At 58.2% G+C, this 24539-nt stretch overlaps 5 protein-coding genes across 9 annotated transcripts in view; 3 read left to right on the forward strand and 2 right to left on the reverse strand.

Annotated features, from left to right (window-relative positions):
• Positions 1 to 4288, forward strand: part of NSD3 (nuclear receptor binding SET domain protein 3) — a 28146-nt gene extending 23858 nt beyond the window's left edge. For 4 of the 5 annotated variants that reach the window (XM_065747144.1, XM_065747147.1, XM_065747146.1 and 1 more), the window contains 7 exons: positions 427 to 539; positions 972 to 1241; positions 1669 to 1785; positions 2016 to 2157; positions 2349 to 2455; positions 2752 to 2956; positions 3428 to 4288. In XM_065747144.1, coding sequence (XP_065603216.1) covers positions 427 to 539; positions 972 to 1241; positions 1669 to 1785; positions 2016 to 2157; positions 2349 to 2455; positions 2752 to 2956; positions 3428 to 3669 — 1196 coding nt within the window. In that variant the 3' untranslated portion in view covers positions 3670 to 4288. Of the gene's footprint in view, positions 1 to 426; positions 540 to 971; positions 1242 to 1668; positions 1786 to 2015; positions 2158 to 2348; positions 2456 to 2751; positions 2957 to 3427 lie in introns of those variants that run through there. The other variant, XM_065747148.1, reaches the window with a different exon arrangement.
• Positions 4289 to 9620: 5332 nt separating this feature from the next.
• On the reverse strand, positions 9621 to 15127 carry DDHD2 (DDHD domain containing 2). The gene is made up of 16 exons (XM_065747154.1): positions 14887 to 15127; positions 14160 to 14350; positions 13467 to 13556; positions 13235 to 13355; positions 12814 to 12903; positions 11949 to 12084; positions 11656 to 11864; positions 11458 to 11522; positions 11227 to 11346; positions 11003 to 11098; positions 10785 to 10877; positions 10539 to 10694; positions 10354 to 10456; positions 10122 to 10280; positions 9886 to 10048; positions 9621 to 9783 (listed from the first exon to the last, which is right to left on the reverse strand). Exons 1-16 carry the CDS (start codon positions 15074 to 15076, stop codon positions 9693 to 9695), a joined length of 2073 nt encoding a protein of 690 aa, XP_065603226.1. The 5' UTR covers positions 15077 to 15127; the 3' UTR covers positions 9621 to 9692.
• A 2161-nt stretch (positions 15128 to 17288) lies between these two features.
• On the reverse strand, positions 17289 to 19335 carry BAG4 (BAG cochaperone 4). Its single transcript, XM_065747182.1, has 4 exons — positions 19126 to 19335; positions 18563 to 18814; positions 18056 to 18304; positions 17289 to 17777 (listed from the first exon to the last, which is right to left on the reverse strand). Exons 1-4 carry the CDS (start codon positions 19333 to 19335, stop codon positions 17289 to 17291), a joined length of 1200 nt encoding a protein of 399 aa, XP_065603254.1.
• A 178-nt stretch (positions 19336 to 19513) lies between these two features.
• On the forward strand, positions 19514 to 20606 carry LSM1 (LSM1 homolog, mRNA degradation associated). The gene is made up of 4 exons (XM_065747126.1): positions 19514 to 19651; positions 19759 to 19827; positions 20182 to 20297; positions 20367 to 20606. Exons 1-4 carry the CDS (start codon positions 19606 to 19608, stop codon positions 20535 to 20537), a joined length of 402 nt encoding a protein of 133 aa, XP_065603198.1. The 5' UTR covers positions 19514 to 19605; the 3' UTR covers positions 20538 to 20606.
• A 1974-nt stretch (positions 20607 to 22580) lies between these two features.
• On the forward strand, positions 22581 to 24519 carry STAR (steroidogenic acute regulatory protein). The gene is made up of 7 exons (XM_065747125.1): positions 22581 to 22803; positions 23125 to 23238; positions 23412 to 23539; positions 23618 to 23776; positions 23943 to 24127; positions 24202 to 24295; positions 24373 to 24519. The coding sequence occupies exons 1-7, from the start codon at positions 22740 to 22742 to the stop codon at positions 24493 to 24495; spliced, it is 867 nt and encodes a 288-aa protein (XP_065603197.1). The 5' UTR covers positions 22581 to 22739; the 3' UTR covers positions 24496 to 24519.
• Positions 24520 to 24539: the final 20 nt, after the last annotated feature.

The following is a 24539-nucleotide window of genomic DNA, read 5'->3' on the forward strand; positions in this document are numbered from 1 at the left end:
TTATGACAAAAATTCCACGTGTTTGTGTCTCCATCACCACTTAACCTGCATGGGAGTATTATGTGACTAGTGTTCTGTGTTCACATGAAACTGCAAACATTGTGTAGATCCCTTGACTGCAGATAAGAAATATTTTAAGTGCCTGCTCATTGTGTATTGTTGTGGGCAGGTTCACTTCTTCCACAGACTGGAGGATGTTAAGGTGGTGCTTGGGCTCAGCTGCATGGGATCGTTGTTCACTATCTCAGATTCTGCTGAAAAGTATCTGATAAAGATAGATTCATGATGTACTGCAGTAACTAACGTTTAACTTTCTGGATTTTTTTGTTTATGTCGTTCTGTTCCTAGCTTAAAAAAGAAGTTAATGTGTGATTAACAGCAGCCAGTGTTAATTGCTTCCTATTTTGAACTCCTTCCCTCAAACAGCACTTGAAGAAGCAGCAAAGCGTTTCCAGGAGCTGAAAGCACAAAGAGAAAGCAAAGAAGCATTAGAAATTGAAAGGAATTCAAGGAAACCTCCACCATATAAACACATTAAAGTGAGTTGCCTTCATTCTTCTGTTTATGAGTAAGCTAATTGCATGCTTGCAACAAGTTCAGCTCAAGGAGATCCACATGAATCACTTTGCAGTTCGTTTCAAGAACCTTTTGTTCTCTCATGGCACCAAAAAACATTCTTTTTAGCAGAGTGTCGGTGCAAGTAAGCAGTTGAGGATCAGCTCTACCTAAGGTGGAATTTTGCAGCTTGCAAGCTGTTCTCATCCCTGTTAGTTACGTGCTGGCTCCTGTAACTTTTTTGACTGCTCAGCCTACGTAGGAACAGTAGAGTCTCACTCAGCAGTTTTGGACGTGTTGGGCTTTGTATTTTTCATGTGAAGTTTTTGAACTTTACATTTAAAGAAATCCTGTACCGTCATTCAGAGTCTTTGTGTGCTGCCCTCAGCTTTTCCTATTTGTCCTTTGTTCCTCAGTCCAACAAGGTAATAGGGAAGGTTCAGATCCAGGTAGCTGACCTGTCAGAGATCCCCCGCTGTAACTGCAAGCCATCTGATGAGAACCCCTGTGGTCTGGAGTCAGAGTGCCTGAACAGGATGCTGCAGTACGAGTGCCACCCCCAGGTGTGCCCGGCAGGAGAGCGATGTCAGAACCAGTGCTTCACCAAGAGGCTCTACCCTGATGCTGAAATCATCAAGACCGATCGGCGTGGATGGGGTCTCAGGACAAAAAGGAACATTAAAAAGGTAGAACTACAACGAACAAAAAGCTGTGGGTTGATGTGAGAGCACTGCAACTGTACCTTAAGGAAAGGCACGTGAAGCTTGTGCTGCTCCCAAGCAGGATATTTTGTGTTGAAAGACACTCGCTTGTGTAGGTGCAGCATTCGTGGTGAAATCTGTTCAACCATGCTGACAGAAGTGTCCTGACCCTGATGTTTACTCACACAGCAGAAGTTAGTTTCAGGTGACCGTGGATTCAGATTCCATAGGTGGAGGGGATGAGGTGACTGTCTCGTGCTTCTAGGAGGAAGGAGCGCGTGTTTTCTCACCGACTTTTGGGCAAAAGGGAGAGATCAGTCTGGAAAAAAGTAGTCTGAGTTAGGGTTTCTTTGATGACATCTTTGAGGTTTGGCACTACAAGTCACCGTACACGTGGGTTTTATTTTCTCAGGGTGAATTTGTGAATGAATATGTTGGTGAGCTGATTGATGAAGAAGAGTGCAGACTGCGGATTAAACGCGCCCACGAAAACAGCGTAACCAACTTCTATATGTTAACAGTGACAAAGGTAAACACTGCAGTTTCATTCAGTGCAAACTATGCACGAAACAATTCCAATTCTGTGAGCCCTTCTTTTTGTTGTAGGACTGACTTTGGAAAACTTCATTGATTTTACTTGTTTTAAATGAGTGCGTTTTTTTCCCTTCTTAGCCCTAAGTAGATTCTTGTCAGCAGGAAACGTTTTTGCTGTGAGTACTGAACATCATCTGTGATATTTCTCTGCCTTTTCCTTTGAAGGATCGGATAATAGATGCTGGTCCAAAGGGGAATTATTCTCGCTTCATGAACCATAGTTGTAATCCAAACTGTGAAACGCAGAAATGGACAGTGAATGGTGACATCAGAGTTGGGCTCTTTGCTCTCTGTGATATTCCTGCAGGTGAGAAAACAGTGCTGGTTTGTGCCCGTGTTTCTGTTAAGAGTCACAGTCCTGACTTACCCAGTTTTCTTCACTGGAACTATTTAATCCAAGAGACCTTTCCTGGAACTTAGTCCTTTGTTGAGGTGGAAATTGCTGTTGCTGTTTTCCTCAGTGCGTGTGTGGATGAACTGTTCTCCTTTGAATTTCAGGAATGGAGTTAACATTTAATTATAACTTGGATTGCCTTGGGAATGGTAGGACCGAGTGTCATTGTGGAGCAGAAAACTGCAGTGGCTTCCTAGGAGTGCGTCCAAAGGTACGTGGCTGAAAGTCAGTGCTTGTCCCAAATCCAGAGATCTGTTTTTCCTCCCTTGAAAGTCTCCTGAAGTTTTAGTTGTGAACTGTAGTACTGGTCTCTCCAGGTTAACATTATTTTACTACTTGGTTACTTCAAATCCACGTGGATGTGCACTGCTGACTCCCATAGCTTCAAAGCTTTTCTGAGCAAATTTAATGTAAGCATAATTCACGTGAATAATAACCACAGTTGTTTAAATGTATTTTGATGTGAGGGGTTTATAAAGTGACTGCTGTTGTCTTGGTAATTGCTAGACAGCGTTTGCAACTGCGAATGAAGAGAAGGTGAAGAATGCAAAGTTAAAGCAGAAGAAACGGAAAATCAAAACAGAACAGAAGCAGATGCACGAAGATAACTGCTTCCAGTGTGGAGATGGGGGAGAACTGGTCATGTGTGATAAAAAGGACTGTCCCAAAGCGTACCACCTCCTATGCCTTAACCTGACTCAACCACCCTTCGGTAAGAGCATTCCTGTAGCTTCCTTTTCCTTCCTGCAGTAGGACAGTGTTTGAGCTGAACTGTGGCATCTGTCTCCATGAAGTGTAGCATCGGTTTGTGCAGTAGCATCTGGTTTTAGAGATCTGCCCAGTGGTGGTGTCCCCTGTAATGGGAACCTGTCAAGGGAAGAAGTGTTGTAATGTTTTTTGGCTTCCTACTTGATGCTTCTGGTGCTCGCATCGAGTTTCCTTTTCTCTTAGTTGACATGCAACCACCATCCTGACATGCCAGGGTCACCAAGCACAGATCATGTGATGTGTGGCCATGAGTTGTGTGCCCTTCCATCGTTAGAAGCTGTCCTCAGAATAGCTCATGTGCTGGAGGAAGAGGTAGAGGTGTCTTAACACCAGGAGCAGCTTTGTTGTCAGGATTGTTCTCTGTTTTCTCATCCAAGCTCAGCCTCCTGTCTCTCTCTCCTCCCTTCCCCTTCAGGAAAGTGGGAATGTCCGTGGCATCAGTGTGACATCTGTAGCAATCCTGCAGTTTCGTTCTGTGAGTTTTGCCCTCATTCGTTCTGTAAGGATCACGAGAAAGGAGCCCTGGTGGCATCGGCTCTGGACGGCCGTCTCTGCTGCTCCACACATGACCCCAAATCTCCTGTGGCACCCGAGTACTGGAACAAGATAAAATGCAAATTGGAACCTCAGAATCCTGTAGAAGAAACAAAGGAGTGAATTTTGTTTAAAAACAAACAAGAAAAAAAGAAAAAGAGGGAGGGAAGAAGAAGAGGGGCGAACAGGAGATGAACTCAGAGACTGCTGTGACACATTCAGTCACATCACCGCGCTGTCCTGTGTGAACTGGGAGTGGGACCACTGAGCCGAACCAAGCAGAAGAAGCAGGCAGTGGTGTGTGTGTGTGTGTTTGTTTTTTACTGTTTGGTCTTTTACCCTTGAATGTGCTACAGCAGCTTTTACCGCTGGAAAACAAACGTCTGGGCCTTCTAAGGAAAACTGCAGACCTTTTGACAGTGCAAAGAATACTCCGTTTAAAAGATGTCCAAGTGTAGAAAACAAAGCATAGCAGCATATTTATTTATTTAATTTCTAAAGGATGTTGAAGATCTGGTTCTGATCAGTCGGCGTGTCTTTAAAAGCAGCGAAGCCAACGTCACTTCTCCATCTCGTTTACAAAAAAGAATGAACCCTCCCTGCTCTGTGCCACATCAGGTGTTGTAAGGACAAACGTGGGTTTCGGGCCGGGTGACCGAAATGCCAACGCTCTGTACTGATTTTTGGAAGGTGTTTTGGGAAGGCAGGTTGTCCATCGTGGTAACTTGTGGATATTGCTGTGAGGAATACGTGCAGCTCTTCGAAGCCCTCGTAACACGAGGGCTGTGTTCTGAGAGGGAAGGAGGCAGTTCCTCACTCGAGAGCTGTAATAGGTGGTGCGTGCAGACAGGTGGGAGTTCAGGAGCTGAATTGCACAGTGGTCGTTTCTTTACTCTGCCTAACCAGGAAAACCTTCCTCGTTAGGAGAGCTCCTGGCCTCGGTCGCACTGCAGCACACAGAACTGAGGTCAGCATCCTGCCCTGGGAGCACTGCCTCCAGCTGCTGGTGGAGGGCTCTGTGTGTATTTGTCATCCTCAGTCTGTGGCCATCGTGTTGCTGTGAATCTTTCTCGCTTTCTTTTCAGACTCAGTTAGCTTCAGAGGAGCCACGGGTGCTTGAGGAATCCACCCCATCTTCGTAGTTCTTTCGGTTTGAATATTTATGTTTTTAGTGAAAGACATTTTCTGACTGTTCACTGTTAATGGAGCTAAGAGGAGTCAGTCAGTCCCCTACAGCACTTCTTCCACAGCAGAGCACTTGCTGTGCTAGGAAATGGGATTCTCAGCAGCCACCTCCAGCCCGGTGGGGTGTTTGTGTCCTGCATTTCCTTGGTTCATCTGCAGAGGGACAGGCTGCCTCACTGGGGCTCCTGAAGTGGCTTAGGTTGGCTCCTGCTCCAGATTTTCTGCTGCAAACCTATCCTATCCTGCAATCCTCACGCAAGGAGCTTAGGGGGATTAGTTTCCCCAGGCTGGAGTCAGTGTGTGGTGAATCTCCTGCCACAGCCTGCAGCCTTCCCGAGCTTTGGCTGCCTGCTTTCTGCTAATGGCTCTCGGGAGTGACCCTGAACGAAGGGGATTAGCACCAAGTGTTGCTGACACCTGCCAAAATCGAGCCTTCAGATTGCTTCTCAAGATCCCCGTTTCTGGAAAGCTGCCCACGTGAACCTGCAGGGCTGTGGTGGCCTCTCAGCCTGAGAAAAACAGGCTGGGAACGCACGCGTGGGGTTGTGGAGCACGGCTCCTGGCTGGCATCCTTCTCAAACCCGTGTACTGGGTGAGGGGGGGAAATGTGTGCACTCGTGGAGTCACGCAGTACACTGCAGTCCCTTGGAGCAGGGGTGGGCAGTGGGGGCACAGCCCTGGGGTCAGCCCGTGGTGCAGGTGGGAAATGTGAAGCACTTCTTGCGGTCCGTGCTGCAGTGAATGTCTGGAACACTAATCTTGCTTGAAATATTTTTTACACAAATATTTACGGAAAGAATTTTATTTTTCTTAACATTTTGTGTGATAAATGTCTCTTTTTAAGCTCTTAGGGGTGGGGGGGTCGTGCCACCTCTTCAGAAATTCCATCAGGCCTGATGTGTTTACCTTGTTTTATTTATTTAGTCTTGGTAGCGTTGAAATGATGTTGGGAAGTCAGAGCATTCCAGTGGTGACAGGCGTGATGTGCTGGGGCTGTACCACGTGTGCTGGTGCCTCTGTGACTGTGGGAGATGGCAGCTGTGATGGACTGCTCTGCTGAGCACACACAGCGTGGGGCTCTGCACGAGGCTTTAAACCTCAAGAGCTGTGAGCTGGGGCCTGCTGCTCCTCCTGTGCTGTGCCACCTCATTCCTGCTGAGCTTTCTTCTCAGACTTCTCACAGGTGCTCCTTTTCTCCACCAAAAGAAAGAGCAAGTAATAATGATATCCAGCAGCTGGGCTTGGACTCGGAGGGGAGAGCAGGAAAGTGGTTTATGAGCTTGTGCAGGGCACGAACAGAAGTCAGAACTGGATGTCACACTCCTGAGGAGAAGGTGAACCTGTCTGGAATTGCAGAGGTCGAAGTAAGAAAGCACCCAATTCAGAGCAGCTTGGAGTTGGTTCTGTGTGCCACGTACAGGGCTTTAAGATGCACATCCTGGCAGAGGGGGTAGGACGAGAATACAAAGTGTGAATTATCATGGCTTTGAGATGCAGCAGGCCTGTCCTGGCCGTGGGCTGCAGGGACCGGGGGGGGTGGCACAGCCATGGCACACTGCCTGCTGTGGTCCCACCACGGTCTGTGATGGAGCAGTGGGGCTGGAATGTGGGATTTCGGCCTTCCTTCTGAAACCTTGTTATCTTCGTGTCAGGATAGAACGAGAAAGACACAATTACTAGATGTAATTAACATTGAGCATAGAATCTGTATATATTGAGACTTTACAGAAATATGGGGGGTGGGTTTGGGGGGGGGGGGGGGGACGTCCAGCGCTGGTACGAAGTAGTCACTTTAACATGAAACCTCTGCCTCATTGAATTCAGGGTTTAACGTACTTGAAGCTCTGCATTCCTCACACAGCTCTTTTTTATTTATACGTTCCCTGTTTTGTATCCCACGCCGGAGCTCTGCACGCTTCGCTCTGCTCCCATCCCCCACCCCCCCCCCCCAGTTCCCTTTGGCGATGCAGAAACGTTTGCACTCACCATGCACTCCTGTCCTTCAGAGGTACTCACAGTGAGGAAAAAAGGAAAAGAAGATTAAAAAAAAAAAAAAGCTGTGTCCAATTGTGGCCCTCGTGCCCCAGTGAGGGGCTCCCACCGCCCGAGGGGGAGATTAATGAGTGGGAATTAGTGGCAATTAATCTCCTGTGCACGGGGGGGAGGGGGGTGAAAACAAAGGGGCTCACGGTGAGCTGCTCTGCTCCTGGGTGAGCTCACAGAGCGGGCCACGGGGGACCTGTGGGGCGGCCACGGGGGACCTGTGGGTCCACGACCTTCGTAGCGTCGTTATTTCTGTACTCCATTTCTCTGTCCTGAACTCTGTAGCTGTTCCTTGTCCGGAATCACTTGGCTCTGTCCCTGGGGGCAGTGGAGCTGGGCGCTGCCGTGCTTTGTGTGCCCCGTGGGCTGTGGGTGCAGTGTACTTGGGGGTCGGGTGTTGAGCCCACGTTCCCTGGTGCAGCGTGAAGCCTGTGAAGCTCGGTCACCCTGTACATAGGTAGCTTGTTGTCAGCCGGTTCTAGCGTACTTAGCCTTGCCTGTAATATTTTAGCTTCTTACTGAATGTGTGTGATGGTAGGAACGTATAATTTTTTGTACATTATACTGACGATGTTGCCTTTCGTTCGTTTGGTTTTCGTTCTATTTTTTTTATTATTTTAACTTTATTTTACGAACACTTCGGAATTCGGATGTGTTTTTTGCTTCCGTGAGGATTCATTTGGAAAGGTTTTTAAAACGACATTCCACCGATTTGAACTTTTTTGCTCGAGGTTGACTTCAATAAATCGTTCTCAATGTTCCTGCGGCCGCCTCCCGCGTTTCTTCCGGGGTCGGGAATCGAACTCGCGGCGCCGCGCTCCCTCCCCCCCCCCCCGGGGCGGGGTCACGTGGTGGGCGGCGGAGCGGAGCTGCGGTTACACCGCATCCGTGCTCCGTTCTGCGTGTCCGTGGGGTGCATCCTGCGTGGGTTTGCAGCTGCCCCTGCCTGGGATCTGGGCGAGCTGCAGCGCTGGGCCGAGGTGCGGTTCGAAATGCATCTGTCCCTCCTTTGGAGTAAGAAATGCAATGCTGCAGCCTTTAACCGTGGAGAGAAGACACAACCAGCAGGGCTGCTGCTCCTCGTGCTGGCTCTTCCTTTCTTCTTCCTTTGGCAGACAGAGGAGTTTAGATTTTAAGTGAGCTGCGGTACCCAAACCTTCCTCCAGCGGCCACGGAAGCCCTCCTGGGCAGCTGCTCATCTGCTGTCTTTTTCCCTGCAGTCATAAGGAGAAATCCGAGCACGGCTTTGTACAGCTGCTGTGCAGGCTGCAAGGTGAGACCAGCAGACACAAGGGACGAGTGCTCTGACGCTCAGGAAACGATGACATGTCATCACTTTGGGCCACCTCGTCCCCCCCCACGACCCTTCAGCCTCAGAGCTCCAAGACACTTTTACTTTTCCCTTGGGATTACACACCCACCTCTTTGACCCACCCCTCCCCTCCAAACGCATCGCAGTCATCGTTTATTGGTTTTGGCTTTTACTGGAAAAGAACATTAAATAACATCTAAAACTTATTTAATTAATTTTTTTTAACAAAGTGCATAACTTAAAAAGCTGCTCACGACAGCCCCGTGTTAAGACTGTTCCTCTTCCTGCTCTCGCAGCAGGCATTCAGCAACCGGGGTCAGGCTCTGAAGGAGCAGCCCGAGTTTCTGCAGTCAGTGAATGAACGGCTTCAGTCCCTTTGGGATGGGGGGAGGCTGCAAACAACACTTCTGAATAGTGCAAATGAACCAAGTACAGCGGAGGAGGACACACGAGGCTCGTCGGCCGTGCAGGGCAGAAGTCAGCGGGAGGGAGGTGGCTCTTCCCAAAGGCTGCAGTGACTTTCTGTGTCGCTGAGCATCCCCTGCCCACCCCGAGGCCGCAGGGAAGCAGTGGTTTGATGAGCCAGGGCTCTCCGCTGCCCTCGGAGGAGAGCCAGCACAAAGCAGCGAGGTGCAGGCTGCTCTGCCTGCCGAACTACTTCAGTTTCTTCTGAGGAGTCACTGAGGCAGTGCCCAGACCCAGCAGGTCGGGCTCTGCCTTCGCCGGTGCCGTTGGTGTACTTGCCCATGAAAGCAGTGGCTGGAGCCTGAGGGGCACGAGACCCCCACGGACCCCTTGAACTCAGCAGCACTGCAGAGCTGGGGAGGGCTGTCCCTCCGGGGCCTGGAGCAGCTGCTTTCCCCTAATCCACTTCGGATGTGGAGGTGAAGCTCTCCTGGGGCACTCTGCACACAGCTGTGAGCTCTCTCTGTGCCTCATCCTTCTCCCACGAGCAGTCAGCGTCTCCTTCACTCAAGGCTGCTCCAGCTCTCTGCACACTGCGTGTTTAAGGCTTTTATTTCTCAAGGTCCCAAGCTAAGACTATCCTCGCTAAGCCTGCAGCAGGGTTTGTCCCTCCTAGCGCATTTCCTAGCCCTGGCAGCTGTGTGCATCAGCACTGCAAAGCCCGTGTGATAACCTACGAGGTGTGCGGACAGCTCAGGGCTGACAGCACGTGTTGCCACAGGGAGTCACAGTGCAAGGGCTGCGTGTGTGTGAGCAGAAGTGGGGTTTGTTTTTTCCTACCCAAAGTGGAGGAAACCCATCTTTATCTCCAGGTAGCAGCCAGTACTGGGGAAGCAGCATGCGGGGCACTGCAGCAGAGGAGAGAGGAAGGCAGAGAAGAAATCTGAACTTCCCTGGTGAGTACTCAACTGAACTGTAGCTAAGAAAGCAAAGGGAGAACACTGGAATAGATCTTTGTGTGTCTGCTGCGCTTTGGTGCACGATAAAGAGGAAGGAAGCCCAGGGTGCTCACAGGCCAAAGGAAAGCCCAACCAGAGCTGAAAATAAGGAGCATCATCCCTCAGTGCGTGTCCTCTGGGGTCTCCTGGAAGTGTGGGCATGTGAGGTGACTTACAGCAAGCGGCCGAACGGCACGGGGCGGTCATTGGCCTCCTGGCAGAGGTTGGTCCAGTGTGATGCCTATGGTCTGGTAGATCTCCTTCAGGACCAGCAGAACTGTGTCCTCTGACTCCCTGGAGGAGGGGACACGGGTGTGAGCTGTGCTCCCCCTCACCTCGGTGTGCAGAGTGGCAGCAGGCACGAACCTGGAGCTTGACAGTGAGGCAGGAGCTTACCAATAGCAGAGGTGCCCTTGCAGCGCAAATAAATACTCATTAAAGCTCTCGATGGGCTTCTCCTGGAGCACGTAGTCGATGCGATTCCCCCCGTTCAGCTTCCCCACGTTAATGAGGGAGGGGTCCTCCTTCACCGGCGCCGGGGCCTCCTCCGGCTTTGGCTCTGGAGAAGGGAAGAGCAGCGTGGCTCAGCACGCAGCAGAGCAGTGCCCGGTGCTCCCCCTGTGCCCACCGACCTGGCTGCTTCTCTGCGCTGCCCTCCGCCTCCCCCTCGCTGCTCGCGCCCTCCACGGCCGCCAATGGGGCGCGGGTGAAGGACTGCCACGCCACCCGCAGGGACCCCAGCAGGTTGTTCTTCAGGTCCACGCTCATGCGTGTCAGCCCTTCTTTCAGCTCTGCAAGGGAAGGGCTGTGCTCAGGCACGGGGCTGCAGCCGGGCCCGGGGCCAAGGGCATCCGTGCCCCTTACCCAGGTGCATCCTCTTCCTGCCCTTGTGGTGTGGGAGCAGCATGGGCTCGAATTCCAGATCTGGGACGACCATGGGCTCGATCCTGTACGCCACCGGGTCGAACTGCGTGGGGTGGGAGAGCAGTGAGCGTGGGCTGGGACACGGTGCCCCCCACGGGGGGGAGGGCTCCGGCTCCTATACCTACGGGGTGGAAGATGTTGAAGAAGCCCTTGCAGGTGGGCAGGCTGTAGTCCGGGTTGATCCGCTTCACTCCTCGCACCGTCAGGAACATCCCAATGGGAGACCCAAAAGCGAAGAAGATGGTGGGCTTGTAGAGCAGCTGAGGGTAATTGGCCGAGACCTGGGAGAGGAGGGAGGGAGGGAGGGAGGACTGGGTTTGTGTGGTGGGACACGGCCCGTGCCGGCGTGGTGCTCCTGGCCCAGCAGTTACCTGCCCCAGGCTGACGTCCCGGTACGGCCCATCCCTGCTGGCACTGCAGCCCCCAGCAGCGCGCTGCCCAGCACTGCTCTGCTCTCTGGGGTCCTGCAGAACACAGAGGAGCCCCTGTGAGGGCAGGTGCTGCAGAACAGCAGAGCTGGGACGCGTGGGGACCCCACCCCGAGTGGCGTGGATGGGATGGAGGAGTCTGAACCGCACAGAAACCATACCTGTGTCTCCCTCTCGGAGCTGATGTAGTGGAGGAGCTTCATCCGCGGCCCCAAAGGCATTCCCATCTCCTCGAGGTTTTTCTCTGTGCACAAGAGCTGGAACAGAAGCAGCACAGATGTTGGCACAGGAGCAGAGTGCTCCTGCTGTGCTAAGACACACTTCGTGTGCAGGTGGCTCAGATGCACCCAAAGAACCACAAGGACAACAAAACAGAGCTGCTCACCAGCGCTTCCCCGTCTATTTTCTCCTTCTCGAAAGCAGGGCAGTACTCAGACAGGTGCAGCCTCTTCAGGATCTCTTTTACATCCTCAGCACCTCTGCTGCTGGAAGTTACCCCGGACCCCTGCGAACAGAGCCCCAGGGATGGCACTTTTTGCTCATTTATTTCTCTGTGTGCATCTCACCATTCCTCCTCCTTCCCCGTGCTGGGAACTCGGCCGTGCTCAGCTCATACCTCCGTGCTGTGCCCGTCCTCGGGGGCTTTCTGGTTCGTCAGGAGGTCAAACAAAATGAGGGACCCTAGAAAGCATGCCCAGAGCAGCAGCAGCTCGTTAGGGACGCAGCAGAAGCGTTTTCCTGCGCTGGAAGGCACAGGACCGTCCCCACTCCCACACCACGGGGGCAGCAGCTGCATCCCGCAGGCAGAACTCACCCAGGCTGTGACCCGCAATGGAAACCCCCCCTTTAAAATCCGGGTTCCTCCGCAGGAAGAGAAGGTAGAGGCGGTTCATCTCCGAGGCCACCGTGTCCACGATGGTCTGGCAATAGGTGGAGCTGTTGTAGAAGAAAGCATCCAGGATGGTGTCGTTGATGAAGTGACGCAGGCGGCTGATGCTCGGCAGAGTGATTCGCTCCAGGTCGCTGTGGGGGGAGGAGAAGAGGAAACTGCAGTCAGGAGGAGCCCGGGAGCCCTGCTGCATCTGCAGGGCACAGCCTGGGACTCACACGTCCACGCCGGTGGAGTGCAGGGAGCTGTGCCAGTTGACGGGCAGGAACTCCACGCGCCCGATCTGCTGCTGCTCCTGGGCCTTCCTGAAGTGCGCCTGCAGCATGCTCAGGGAAACGCTCCTGAAGTCGTTCACTGCAAAAAGCCACAGGCTCTGAGCAAAGCAGCAGGGCTGAGGGCAAGCATCCCGCACCAACAGCGCTTAATACGATAAAGGGAAAGATCATTACCCGGGGAAATCCCAGCAGGGTCTTTAATCTGCTGCCGCCACCCTAAGACCTTGCATCTTTAACTACAAGCTCAAGGGAAGGCTCCATGTCCTCACATGTGTGTTTACTGGATTTGGCTGCCCCATCTGTGACAGCCTCCTGCCCTCCCCCCCCCCCGCAGCTTTAGCACAGCACGTGGGGTAAAGAAGGGCACTCCCAGGAGTTAAAAGGAAAACAGAAGGTGCCTATTTTGGGAGCAGAAGGGAGAAGATCACTCCGTTTTGAGAGAGATGGATTTCCATGATTTCCAGCGGGCAGCCTTGGGAAGAGTTTCATGAGCTGAATGCAGGAGCAGACTGCACCAAAGCAGATGCATCTGCATCCTGTGCTGCAGCTCAGCGGGTTCAGGCAGCTGGAAAAGCTGTGCCCAGGTTGGGAAACCCCATCCAGAGCGGCAGCAGAACGCAGCGATGGGAAGCGGTTACTCAAACCTTTCCAGGCAGTAGGATTTAACGGGTGGGTGAGCATTTATTCACACTGCCCACCACAGTCAGCAAACCCGACCGTGCAGATGAGAGCCAGGACGGCCTGAATGCGCTCTGACAGCGTCCCCCATTGTCCCCACACGGAGCATCCCTGCCCCACTGCCACCCACCGCACTGCACGATGCTTCGGAAGCGGATGTCGCACGCGGGGCCGATCCCGTGCACCACGAAAACCAGGTGGTCAATCTGCAGAGGTTCTCCTGTGGATAAGAGGGGGTGGGAGCTCAGGACAGGAGATGGGAACTGGGTGAGGGAGTGACAGCGTGCTCCGACGGGCGCCAGGCGGAGCGACATTCTGCTCCTGCCTTCCCACACACTTTGGTTTGCATAAGTGCTTTCCCAAGTGGAAAATGATGGGGTTGGACAGGAGGACGTGCCCGTGCTCACTGCTGGATGGGTCACACAGAGCCGAGGCACGGCTGCGGGGCAGGGGAAGTGCAAGCAGCAAGCAGACAGCAGCACGGAGCTGGGTCAGGAGGAAACTCCCCTCGTGCTTTGGATGGGTGTAAGGGAGGGGGGAGGCACGCTCACCACTGGGGATCTCAGCAGCAATGTTCTCTACTCCTCTCTTCACAGTCCGAGGTCGCCCTTGTTCTGTAGGGGTGGAGCCCCAATCATCGGAGGTGGCAACGGGGTGGTAGTGCACCATCAGCTGCGAGCAGGGAGGGATGGACACTGCTGGAGCTGAGAGCATCTCCGCGCTCCCAGCGATGCCACGCGGCGGCCGAAGGACGTCCCTGCCCAACCGCAGGGCTCTGCTCACCTTGGGGTTGTGCAGGATGATGATTTCCCTGCTCGGGGACTCCAGCTTCTTCTTCCACTCATCCAGGGTCACCGCGATCATGTACGCTTCCTGAGGGGAGCAGCGTCCTCTCTGAATCAGCCCATGAATATTCAACAGCCATTTCCCACCTCTTTTAAGCGTCACTTTGCGAAAGAGGCGCAGAGCTCAGCCCGGCCAAACTGGTGGAGCAGCAGGATTACAGCTAAAGCTGCTCGGGAAGCCCCCGCTGGGACGGGACAGCAGGCTTCCCCAGCAGAGCTCGTGCTTTTCATACACAGAGGACTGTGAACACGCACACGTATCTCAGCAAAGAAAGCCCCAGCCTGCACAGGAGGGGGCAGCAAGCACTCCGTGTGCCCCCGGAGCAGTAAGAAGCACTTCTTGCATTTACAAGAAGTAAACTGGGAGGGGATGGGGGGGGAAACAGAGACAGTGGGGAGAGCTGCGGGCCGGGATGGAGCTGTGGGGCTGAGAGCACTCAGAGCTCAGGGCAGGGCACACAACAACAAGCTTATGGTAATCAGCCCTGAAAATGTCACCCCAAAGCCTCAGTGTCACCCCAAAGCCTCTTGTGAGCTCACGTCCTCAGGTGCAGCAGCAGCGGCCCCACGTGGAGTCCGGGACATGAGGGCGATGTGGGGCAGTGAGAGGCCCGGGGGTGCGGGGTTTTACCTCCAGCTCCTCGCTGAAGCTCTCCGAGTAGGGGATGTATTTGTTGTCCTTGTCCCCTTTGTAGAACCACGTGCAGCGCCGCACCTCGGCCACCTCCTCCTCCCAAAACACGGCCACGCGCTGCCGCTGCTTCAGGTGCACGTCGTACCTCCCACCCGACGTCGGCACGACCACGTCCGCCTCGCCCTTCCCTGGGGGGACCCAAGCCCGGAACGGATCGTGTGAGGGCCAGAAAGGGGGGGCTGCACCACGCCGTCACCATCAGCAGCCAACAGCGGTGCTGTCCTATGTGCACAGACAGCATCTGGGGGGGGGGTTAACTCCCCACGCCCCTGCTTGGGTGGTGATGCGTGAAATCGTGGCCGTGGGAGCTCCGCTGCTCAGCACCGGGAGCGCACATCCCGGGTTCCCCTCCAGGGTCCGCGTGCTCCCAGCTCCGCGGCCGCCGAGAGGAGGTCCTCAACTCAAAATCCCCACGGGGGAACGTTGCACGCCAGGCCGGCGCTCTGTGGCCTTTCCCTCTGCACCACCGCCCTGCTTCCCACGGCCACGCACCTGATGCTTCCCCGCCGACCTCACCGGGCCGGTTCCCCTCGTCACTACGCGAGGGATGGGGCGGAAGGAGCAGCCCCGACGGCGACCGAAAGCAATCGGAGCGGCACCGTCCCCGCGTCCGAAGGCGTCGGCCGCGCGTGGGGCAGCCGAGGCCGTGGGACGGAGCTCCTACCTGCACCATGAGCCTCCTCCAGCCGCTCCGAGTCCTGCGTGCTGAAGGGCAGCCACCGCTCCCGTCCGCCGCTGACCTTGCAGTAAAACCAGTGCGGAACCACCGCGTCGTACCCGTTCCCCGCGTCCCACTCCGCAGCGTCGGGGGCGGCCCGGGGGGGCTGCGCCGGGTGCTGCTCCTGCGCGGACATGATGCTCCTGGACAAAGCGAAACGACGGACGGCTGTACGGAGCCGCGGAGCCCCCACGTCCACCCGCACGCAGAGCCCCCACACCCCACGCCCCGTCCTCGCGGGGAGGCCGCAGTCCCCTCCCCGCCGCGTCCACGGGCGGATACGTCAGCGCCGTCGGTGAACGCACGCGTACGTGGGGCGGCAGCCGCTCCCGCACCGCGCGGCGTCCCCGGCGCTCCCGGCCGCGTTCCCGGCTCCGTTCCCCGGCCCCACTCCGTTCCCCGGCCCCGCGTGGGGCGGTGCTCCCTCTGCCCGCCCCCGGCGCTGCCCCCGCGCTGCGCTGCGCCTGCTCGGGCCGGGCGGAGATGGGGGGGGAGGGGACGGGGAGGGGGTCCGCCCTCCACGCGCGGAGTTTCCGCCGGGGATGAGCCCCGCGTTAATGAGAGCCCGGCGTTCATTGAGATCGCGGCGTTCGCGGGAGCCCCGCCGGCCCTGAGCCGGATGCGTGGGCATCGCTCCCCTTCGTGCGGGGGTTTTCGTCCCCCTCTTCCCCACCCGATCGTTCCCGCAGCGCCGGGAGGGGACTGTTGCAAAGGGGTGCGTTATATCGGCACCAGAGCCCCCCCATACCCCTCCCCCCCCCATGCCACGCACACGCACGCGGTTTTCTTTCTGCTCCTACCGCATCGCTGCGCCCCGAAACCTTTGCACCGACCCACGGAGCGCTGCGGACGCGGCAGCTCGAGCTCAGCTCCCCTTCTGCTCGGGGCTGACTGCATGGCGGGGCTCCTGCTCGCACGGTGCCGGTGGTCGGAGCCGTCCGACCTCTTTTCTCCGGCAGTATTGGTGCAAAACGACGCGGGGGGGGGAAGGGGCATTTGGGGGAAGGTCTCCCTGGTGCTGCCCCCCTCGGGGGAAGCACAGCCCACGAGCACGGGCTCTTTTGCAAGAAGGAATTGCAGACGTCGCGAAAGGGAAATCCAAAGGGAATCCGAGAGAAAACAAATGAGGCAACAGAGGGAGAAACGGGCTCTGCTCGTTCCTCGGGGAGCAGCAATGAGGTGCGACCTCGGCCCGGGGCTGACCCTCCCTCGGGGGATCTGCTCTGTGTACAGACACGGAGCAGTGTGTGTTAGGAAATGACACCCACGGCCTCCTGTGCCCCCACAGAGCACCCACATTTCACACTGAGGCCCGGGGGGGGTGACCTGGCTGCCCTCTGCCCTGCAGGACAGCAGAGCTCCCACACTGGGGCACTCAGCTCCTTCCCCCCCCCGGATACCTTTTGTGTGCTGAGCACCACACACGATCTCAGGTGCACCCAAAGGGCTGCAGAGGTCACTGTGTGCAGCTCTCAGTCTGCAGTGCTCGGGGGGCGGGGGGGACACGGGGGGATGGGCACTGCCCCCCAGCAGCACCCAGGGGGCACTCACAGTGCTCGTGTGCCACACTCAGCCCGTGGGCAGCTCTGAGCCATCTCCTCCTCAGCTTCCCCTCAAAAATAAACAACAGGAGGCTTCGAGAGACTTTAATTACAAAATAACACGTAAAAGTTGTGGGGGTTGATTACCTCGTTACGCTCAGCAGCGCTTCGCTTCAGGGCTGAGCCCCCCACCCCACACACGATGCTGCAATTCAAAGCCAGATTTCCTCCACGTGACCCAAAAAAGCATTTCCTCACAGCCCTCTGTCTGCAGCACAGCTCCCTCCGGCTGTGCCCCTTCTCCAGGTGAACAGCTCAGAGCTCCCACATCCACGGACGCCGCAGCAGAGGATGCAGTGCTGCCCCTGGGAACAAAGGGAACCCCACAGCGATGCACACAGCTCTTGTGGCATTGGATCTGAAGCTGAAAGGATGAGGGCCTCGCTCTGTGGCTGCGTGGTGATGGATGTGGCAAGAGGTACTGTGCACGGGGCCCAGTCTGGGGATCTTTGCTCTGTGCAGTGATTTTCTTCTGCTGAGGGAGAGGGTGCAGTGCTGAGCACCTCAGGTGGTGCTGCTCCTTCACAGCTGGAGCAGACAGCGTGGTTTGCTGCTTTCATCCTCTCTCAGTTGGTCCACTGCCCTTTGTTGGGGCTGGGCTTTTCCTCGGGGTTTGTTTGGGTTTTTACATCTTTTCCATCGGGACTTATTGCTTTTTCGTTGCCAATAGTGCTTAGCAGAATGAACTGAGATTTGGAAAAGCTCTTTGGAACCTCCACCGAAGGCTGCAATGAGGATGGCATGCTGTCACAGCCCCTTCCTTTCCAGCTTTTCCAGCACAGCCTGGATCCTGTGGACAGCTTCCTTCCTGGCCTGCCGGACGCTGTCCTGCCCACCAGTCTCAATGGAGTCCAGCTCTAAGAGCAGCTTGGTCAGCATCTCCTCCAGAAGTCGGTAGGATTTGTCTGTCTTTTTCCCTACAAATTCATCCACCTCTTGTTCCAGCTGTTCAGCCTCCCCTGTCACGTGGAGGATTCTCTGAATCTCTGGCTGGACGGCTGCAGAGTGCCCTGAAGCGTGGCTGCCAGCCCTGGAGCCTGGCTCCTGCTTCCGAGTCGTGCTGTGGTACATGTGGGGCTGTGCACTGTACTGCACCTTGGGGTTGGAGGGAGATGAGTGGGGGTTGAGCTGAGCGGGTGCTTTGGGGTCATCTGTTATCCCAGAGTGCTGGTGATTGACATCAGGATAGTAGCTGTGTTGGTTTGCACTTTGCTCGGGTTTGTCATAAGCAGATTCCTGCAGTGAGAGGGGGGGAAAGAAATCTGTGTCACAGAGGTGTTGGATGAGATCTGACCCGCTTCAAAGCCACCCCCAGAGGTCTGCTGTCTCCAGTACTTTCTGGAATCACAGCCATGGGTTTTGATGTACACACAGGACATTTTGCTGGCAGTACTTAGGACTGTCGCTTTGCTTCTACCTCCTGGAAGCCAACTGTGCTTGGAGGAAGGAGCGCTGCAGGAGCTGCTGGGGAAGGCAGCACGACCTGAGCTCTGGCTGCAGCCAGAATCTGCAGCAGAGCCCTCAGAGCACTGCTGTACCTTTGTGTCCCACGCAGAGGGATGAGATGCAGCCCCACTGCCAGTCCAGGGCGGGTGTGATTCGGAGAAGAACGGGTTCCCATGTGCTGGAGCAGTGGGCCACGTGTACCGTGGCTGCACCCCATAGGTGGGGGGAGCCCACGCCTCCTCCTGGGCCCGGGGCTGAGGGCTGGCCCCGGGGCTGTGCTCTCCATACAGATACTGTGGGACGGGCATTCCCGGGGTCTGTGGGGAGAGGGGGACAGTGGTTACCCCCCCCGAGTCACCCCCAACACTGCAGCTCTGTGCCACGCAGCTCTGGGAAGAGCCACAGCACTGCGACCGCTGCCTGCTTTCCGCTCTGCGGCCCAGATCCCCCCGAGAAAGGGCCAATTCCAAGCTGTCACACGCAGGGCGAGCAGGTCGGGACGCAGAAGCCATCAGGACCCGACGTCCCCACGCTGAGCACACTGCGGGAGCTCTCCTAATGCTGCAACGTCTCACCTGCGGTGGGGAGCAGCCAGCAGCCTGCGGCCTGCGCAGGGAGCAGCCCTCTGCCGGGCAGTCCGGCGTGCCACAGCCCCAGGGAGGAGCGGGGGGAGGGGGGCGGTACACGGCTGCGCTGTCCGTGGCGTAGGGGCTGCGGGACGGCCCCGTGGAGCTGTAGGGTCGGCTCTGCGGCACCGCGGTGTAGTGCGGAGCGGACGGAGGGTACGGGGCAGCGTAGGCTCCGTTGGTGTAGGGAGAGTCCATGCCCTGGGAAGGAGAAAAGGGAGAAACAGAGGGGAAAACGTGCTGAAATGCGCGCTGGGGGGTTTCACCGGGGGGTTTCACCGGGGGGGTCATTTCCGTCCCCGACTGAGACCGATGGGGGAAAGCACGCCCCAGGAACGTGAGACCCCGCACCTCCCGACCCCGGGGAGCGGCCGTTCGTATCGGGGCTTTACGGCACCGCCGGGGATCCGCTGTGCCCCGCAGCGACCGCAGCCGCGCGCCCCGCAAAGGTCCCCCTGGGCCGGGCCGGGCCGGGCCGGGCGGGAGGAACCGCGGCCCCGCGCTCCGCCTACCTGCCCCTGCGGGGCCGCTCCGCCGGGGAAGGGCCCTCGGCCGTACCGGGGCTGCGCGGAGCTCCAGTACTCGGGGGCGAAGCCGGGGCCCGGCGGCGGCTCCTGCGGGGGGAAAGCGCCGTTACCGCCGCGGTGATAACGGGCCGCGCCCGCCCTCTCCGCCCGTACCTGCCCGTGCCCGCCCGCCGCTGTACGGCCCCGGGGCTCCATGGCCGCCGCCCGGCACGGCGCGGCCCGCCCCCGCGGCGCGACCAATGGCCGGAAGGCCCCCGAGGCGCGACCAATAGCGCGGAAGGTCCCACGGCGCGACCAATAGCGCGCGAGGACGGCCGTGGCTCAGCCAATGGGAGCCGTCCCCGCGCGCACCACCGGCGCCGTTTTTAAAGGGGCAGTGCGCCCCGCGCGGCGCCGCCTTTATCCGCCGGGTTCCGCCCGGCGCGGGGCGGTTCCGGGGCGCGCGGCGGCGCTTCCGCCACCACCATGAACTACATGCCGGGCACGGCCAGCCTCATCCAGGACATCGACAGTGAGTGCGGGGCGACCGCGATCCCTTCCCCGCGGGCTTTTACCGTCCGTTCTCCCCCCTTCCCCAACCCCGGGGGCCGCGGTCGATCCCCTCCCCGTCTCCCGCAGAGAAGCACCTGGTCCTGCTGCGGGACGGGCGGACGCTGATCGGGTTCCTGCGCAGCATCGATCAGTTCGGTACGTGCGGGAGCGGCGCCGGGAACGGAACCGGAGCGGCGTTTCCTCGAGCGGAGCCCTCCGCTCTGACGGCGGTGGGAGCGCCGCGTTCCCCCGTCCCGGGATGGGGGTGGGAGGGCACCGTCTGAGCGGAGCTCCGCTCCTCCTTATTGTCCCCCTCCGCCTCAACCCCCGGGGTACGGGGTCTGCGGGGATCCCCCATCCGCCCCGGGCTGCGGTGCTGTGGGTTTTGGGGTCGCTGGGCACATGGGCTGCGCTGCAGACCCCGGCTCCTTTGGGGGCGAGGGGCGGTGGGTTAGAAGGGGGGGGGGCGGGGGGGTTAAAAGCCGTAATGCTTTCCGTCGATTGCCGCAGCGAACCTCGTGCTGCACCAGACCGTGGAGCGCATTCACGTGGGCAAAAAGTACGGCGACATCCCCCGGGGGATCTTCGTGGTGAGAGGAGAGAACGTCGTGCTGCTGGGGGAGATCGTGAGTGAGCCCCGCGCTCCCTGCGCTGCCCCGCGCCGCGCGGGGCTGACCCCGCTCCTCTCCTTGCAGGACCTGGAGAAGGAGAGCGACACGCTGCTGCAGCAGGTCTCCATCGAGGAGATCCTGGAGGAGCAGCGGGTGGAGCTGCAGGCCAAGCAGGAGTCGGAGAAGCTGAAGGTGCAGGCGCTGAAGGAGCGCGGGCTGGCGGTGCCGAGGGCCGACACGTTGGATGAGTACTGATGGGGCGGGGGCTCAGCGTTGTGCTGCAGGCTCTGAAGTCGTGGCTTCGGTTCCTCCTTGAGGAAAAGGAGGAGCGCTCCGGGGAGCGTGGGAGTTGAATTCCTCGGTTTGGTTTGCGGCTCCCGGCGTGGAGCTGCGTGAGAGCTTCCCTTGACCTGTAAATAAATCCCTGATCTCAGCAGCGACAGCTTCACCTGTGTTTGGGGCATTGCTCTGTGGGTGCCGGGCGCAGTGGGGTCCCCGTGGGGCAGCTCGGGTGCTGCAGCCCCTGCCCCGTTCAGCCCAGTTGAGATGCAGCTGTTTGCCCACAGCTGTGCCCACTAATTAATTACCTGATTCCCTGCCGAGTCACAAACAGCAGAGCTGCCCCTCGTCCTCCTGCAGCATCCCCAGACCCCAGGGAGGGCTGCGTGTGTGGCTCAGGGTGTGAGCTGAGCTGGGGGATGGCAGCAGCCAAGCAGGAAAAAAAAGCAGAGCCTGGGGCCTCTCAGTGCTGTGTCCTGTGCTCCTGGTGGGGCTGTGGGGTGGGTTTTCTCTCCCCAGACAGCAGCTCTCTTCTCCGTTGAATGCTGTTATGTCATTTATGTATTCTTTTCCTGTGGTTGGAAAAGGTCCGTGGAGGAAATGGTGTTCTTGGTTCTGCTGTGCCGTAGTCTGTGGGGTGAGAGGAGGAGGAGGATGAAGGCTGCAGGGATGCACACAGGGGACTTTCCTTCTGAATCCTTATGGGAAAACGTAACCCCAGTGGGGGTCCTGTGCTTGCTGACTGTGGTCCAGCTGCTGCTGGTCCCCCCATCCCACACTGGGGATGCTGTGGGGCTCCCGTGGGTGTCTGTGCTGCCTTTCAGCCCAGGCAGTGCCCGTGTTATCTTATCACCCGCTCCCTGCAGGGGGGCCGCATGTTTATCTCCACTCCTCAAATAGCAACAAAGCAGCCTTGGGGTGGGGTGGGGGGCTGGGGGCACCCCAGGATCCCTGCATGGGGAGATGGAGGGGGGGACACGGCCTCAGCAGGGACATGGGGGTGCTGAGCAGCTCAAGCTGTGCCTGGGCAGTGTGGTTTGGATCCATGCGCGCCAACGGAGCTCTGTGGTGTGGGGTAAGTGCTGAGCGCGGTGCGTGTGGATCCCAGCCCTGCTGCCATTGGGGCACACGTGGGGATCTCCCTTTCTTGCAGCTTTTCAGGTATCCCTGAGTTGTTCTGTGTCCCTGGAACGGGGGCACCCCGGAGCTGAAGGGGTGGCTCTGTCAGGGATCGGTTCAGTCCTCAAAAACAAGTGCACGTCCTTGCTCCGAGGCCGTGTGTCAGGGTGGCTGCTCCGTGGGGATAACAGCAGTGCAGGGCTGGAGATCTCCGTGGTGGGGAGAGCTGTTCCTGTGGTGCTGCACCGCCGGGGCAGCGATTTGGGAAGGAGATGCTCAGCTTTTGCCCTCCCCCAGTCCCTCCCAAACCCGTCCCATTGCACGTGAGATGCTCTGTACTGAGTCTGATTGGAGGGGATCCATCCAGATCCATCCATCCTGGGGGTACGGGCAGCTGGGGCTGCAGTTCCCCGTGTGCCCTCAGCGTGGCAGTGAGCAGGTGACCTCCCCCCCTCACCAAACTGTTGCGACAGTGAGGAGGAGAGCAAGGTCAGCACCCCCGTGCCGGGCTGCAGGAGCTGACGTCAAAGGAAGCAGCTGTGATTCACAGCTTCTGGGGAGTGCTCGGTGCTGGGGCTGTAACTCATCCCACAGATGTCATTTCAGCCTTGAGCGTTATCGCTGCTATTGCTCCACCCCCTGGGGGAGATGTGGGGCTGCCCCCTCCGTGCAGCACAGTGCGGGTGGGGACCCCTGCACCTCGCAGCTCCATCTGCAGAATGCTCTCAGCCTCACAGTGTGCACAGAGCATCCACGTGCACTCCCCCCGTGCCGTGCAGCAGAGGGGGAGGGCAGCGTTTGCCCCGTGTATCTGGGCAGCAACAGCTGCACGAGGATGTGCGCATGCGCTGCTGCTGACCCCCACGGTGACCCACAGCCCCCGGCAGATGCACGGGGAGATGGGGCTGTCCTTGGCCCCCGGGGCCCTGCCGTAAGTGATGGCCCTTATCTCGGTGCTGACAAGCCAGCATCCTTCAGCTGGTGGATTTAAGGCCGCGTGCTGGGGTTGGGGCACAGCAGGGTTTGCAGCACTCACCAGAACTGCACTGCTCCGTGGAGATGCTGCCTGCCACCTTCAAGCTGTGTGCTGCCATCTCCTACCAACACCTGCGCAATGTGACCGGTGAGAGCCCCGTGCTGCCTGCACGACTTCATTCGCTGTGGTTCTGGGCTGGGGGGTGGAGGCTGTGTGCTGTGCCCTGGGGGGGCTGCAGCTCTGGGGCGGGTGGTCGCTCCTCAGCTGCACTCAGGGTATTGTGTGCTCTGCGATGGAGCAAAGCAGTGCAGATCTGCTCCCGTCCTCATGTAGTGCAACAGGGGGGAGCTTCCCTGTTCAGCAGTGGGGTGGATGTGTGAGCAAGCGAGGCTTTCCCAAGGTACAAAAGGGGAAAAAATAGCCATGTCTGACAGCACTGTCGTGCTGCGATGTGCTCTCTGCTCCCAGGGCTGCGCAGGCAGGCGGCAGTGGCCATCAGCCAGGAGCTCAGCAAGCTGTCGTGCCGCAGCGCGGGGCCGAGCGCGTGGATCAACCAGGTCCGCAGGAGAAGCTCTCTGCTCAGTAAGTGCTGCGAGGAAACGCGGTGCTGTGCTCCGCTGAGCAAATGGGAATGCGGGAGGTGGTGGAGCTGCTCTCCTGCCTGATCTGGGGGCACGGGGAGGGGCGTTTGATGGAGGTAGAGCTGGGGGGTGTCGAAGTGCGTTAGCGTTCTGCTTGTGCCCGCTCCCTCTCAGGCTCGAGGCTGGAGGAGAAGCCCTACAGCGAGGTGGAGATGTCCTACATCAAACAAGGAGAGGAAGCCCTGCAGAAATCGCTCAGCATCCTCGGGGACCAGGAGGGCTGGAAGACGGAGACGGTGGCGGTGAGCCCCCCCGTGGCCGCGCGGGGTCGTGGTGCCTCTCCTGCGTCCGCGGCGCTCATCTCCTTCCCCCCCCCCCAGGACAACGGCGACAAAGTGCTGAGCAAAGTGCTGCCGGACGTGGGCAAGGTGTTCCGGCTCGAGGTGGTGGTGGATCAGCCCCTGGACGCGGTGTACAGCGAGCTGGTGGACAACATGGAGCAGATGGGCGACTGGAATCCCAGCGTCAAAGAGGTGAAGGTAGGAGGCTCCGGGGGGGGCTCGTGGGGGTCCCCGAGCCCCCCGGGCCGCCCCGCGTGCCCTCCCCCCCCCTCGATCACTGCGCCAGGGGTTTTTCCACGCGGGGCTCAGAGCTCAGCAGCCCGCGGTGCACTGAACGCTTGGTGCCGCTGTTTTTCCTGCCCAGATCCTGCAGAAGATCGGGAAGGATACGCTGATCACCCACGAGATGGCGGCCGCTGCTCCCGGGAACATCGTTGGGCCGCGGGACTTCGTGAGCGTGCGGTGCTCGCGGCGCCGCGGCTCCACCTGCGTGCTGGCAGGGATGTCCACCACGCACGGGGCCATGCCCGAGCAGCAGGGATTTGTGAGGTAAGGAGCGCTGCTCGGGAGCTGGGGAGGTGCTCCAGCAGAGCATCCCGCGCTCTCCTGTCCCCCCCGTGCAGAGCTGAGAGCGGCCCCACGTGCATGGTGCTGCGCCCGCTGCCCGGCAGCCCCACGCAAACCAAGCTGACGTGGCTCCTCAGCATCGACCTCAAGGTGAGCGGTGCACTGAGCTGCTCCTGAGGGCAGGGCTGGGGGGCAGCGGTGCTCACGGTGCTGCTCGCTCTCCCCAGGGCTGGCTGCCGAAGGCCATCATCAACCAGGTGCTGTCCCAGACCCAGGTGGACTTTGCCAGGCACCTCCGGCAGCGCATGGCGTGGGCTGCGGGCTGCACTGAGTGCTCCGTCCGGGGGTAACGGGAAGGATCTGTCCCCAGGGAGCTCGGCTGCCGTTTAGTTCC

This window comes from Cyrtonyx montezumae, unplaced genomic scaffold, assembly GCF_038088225.1.
Source record: "Cyrtonyx montezumae isolate F1298 unplaced genomic scaffold, pur_monq_1.0 scaffold_42, whole genome shotgun sequence".
NCBI classification, from domain to species: Eukaryota; Metazoa; Chordata; class Aves; order Galliformes; family Odontophoridae; genus Cyrtonyx; species Cyrtonyx montezumae.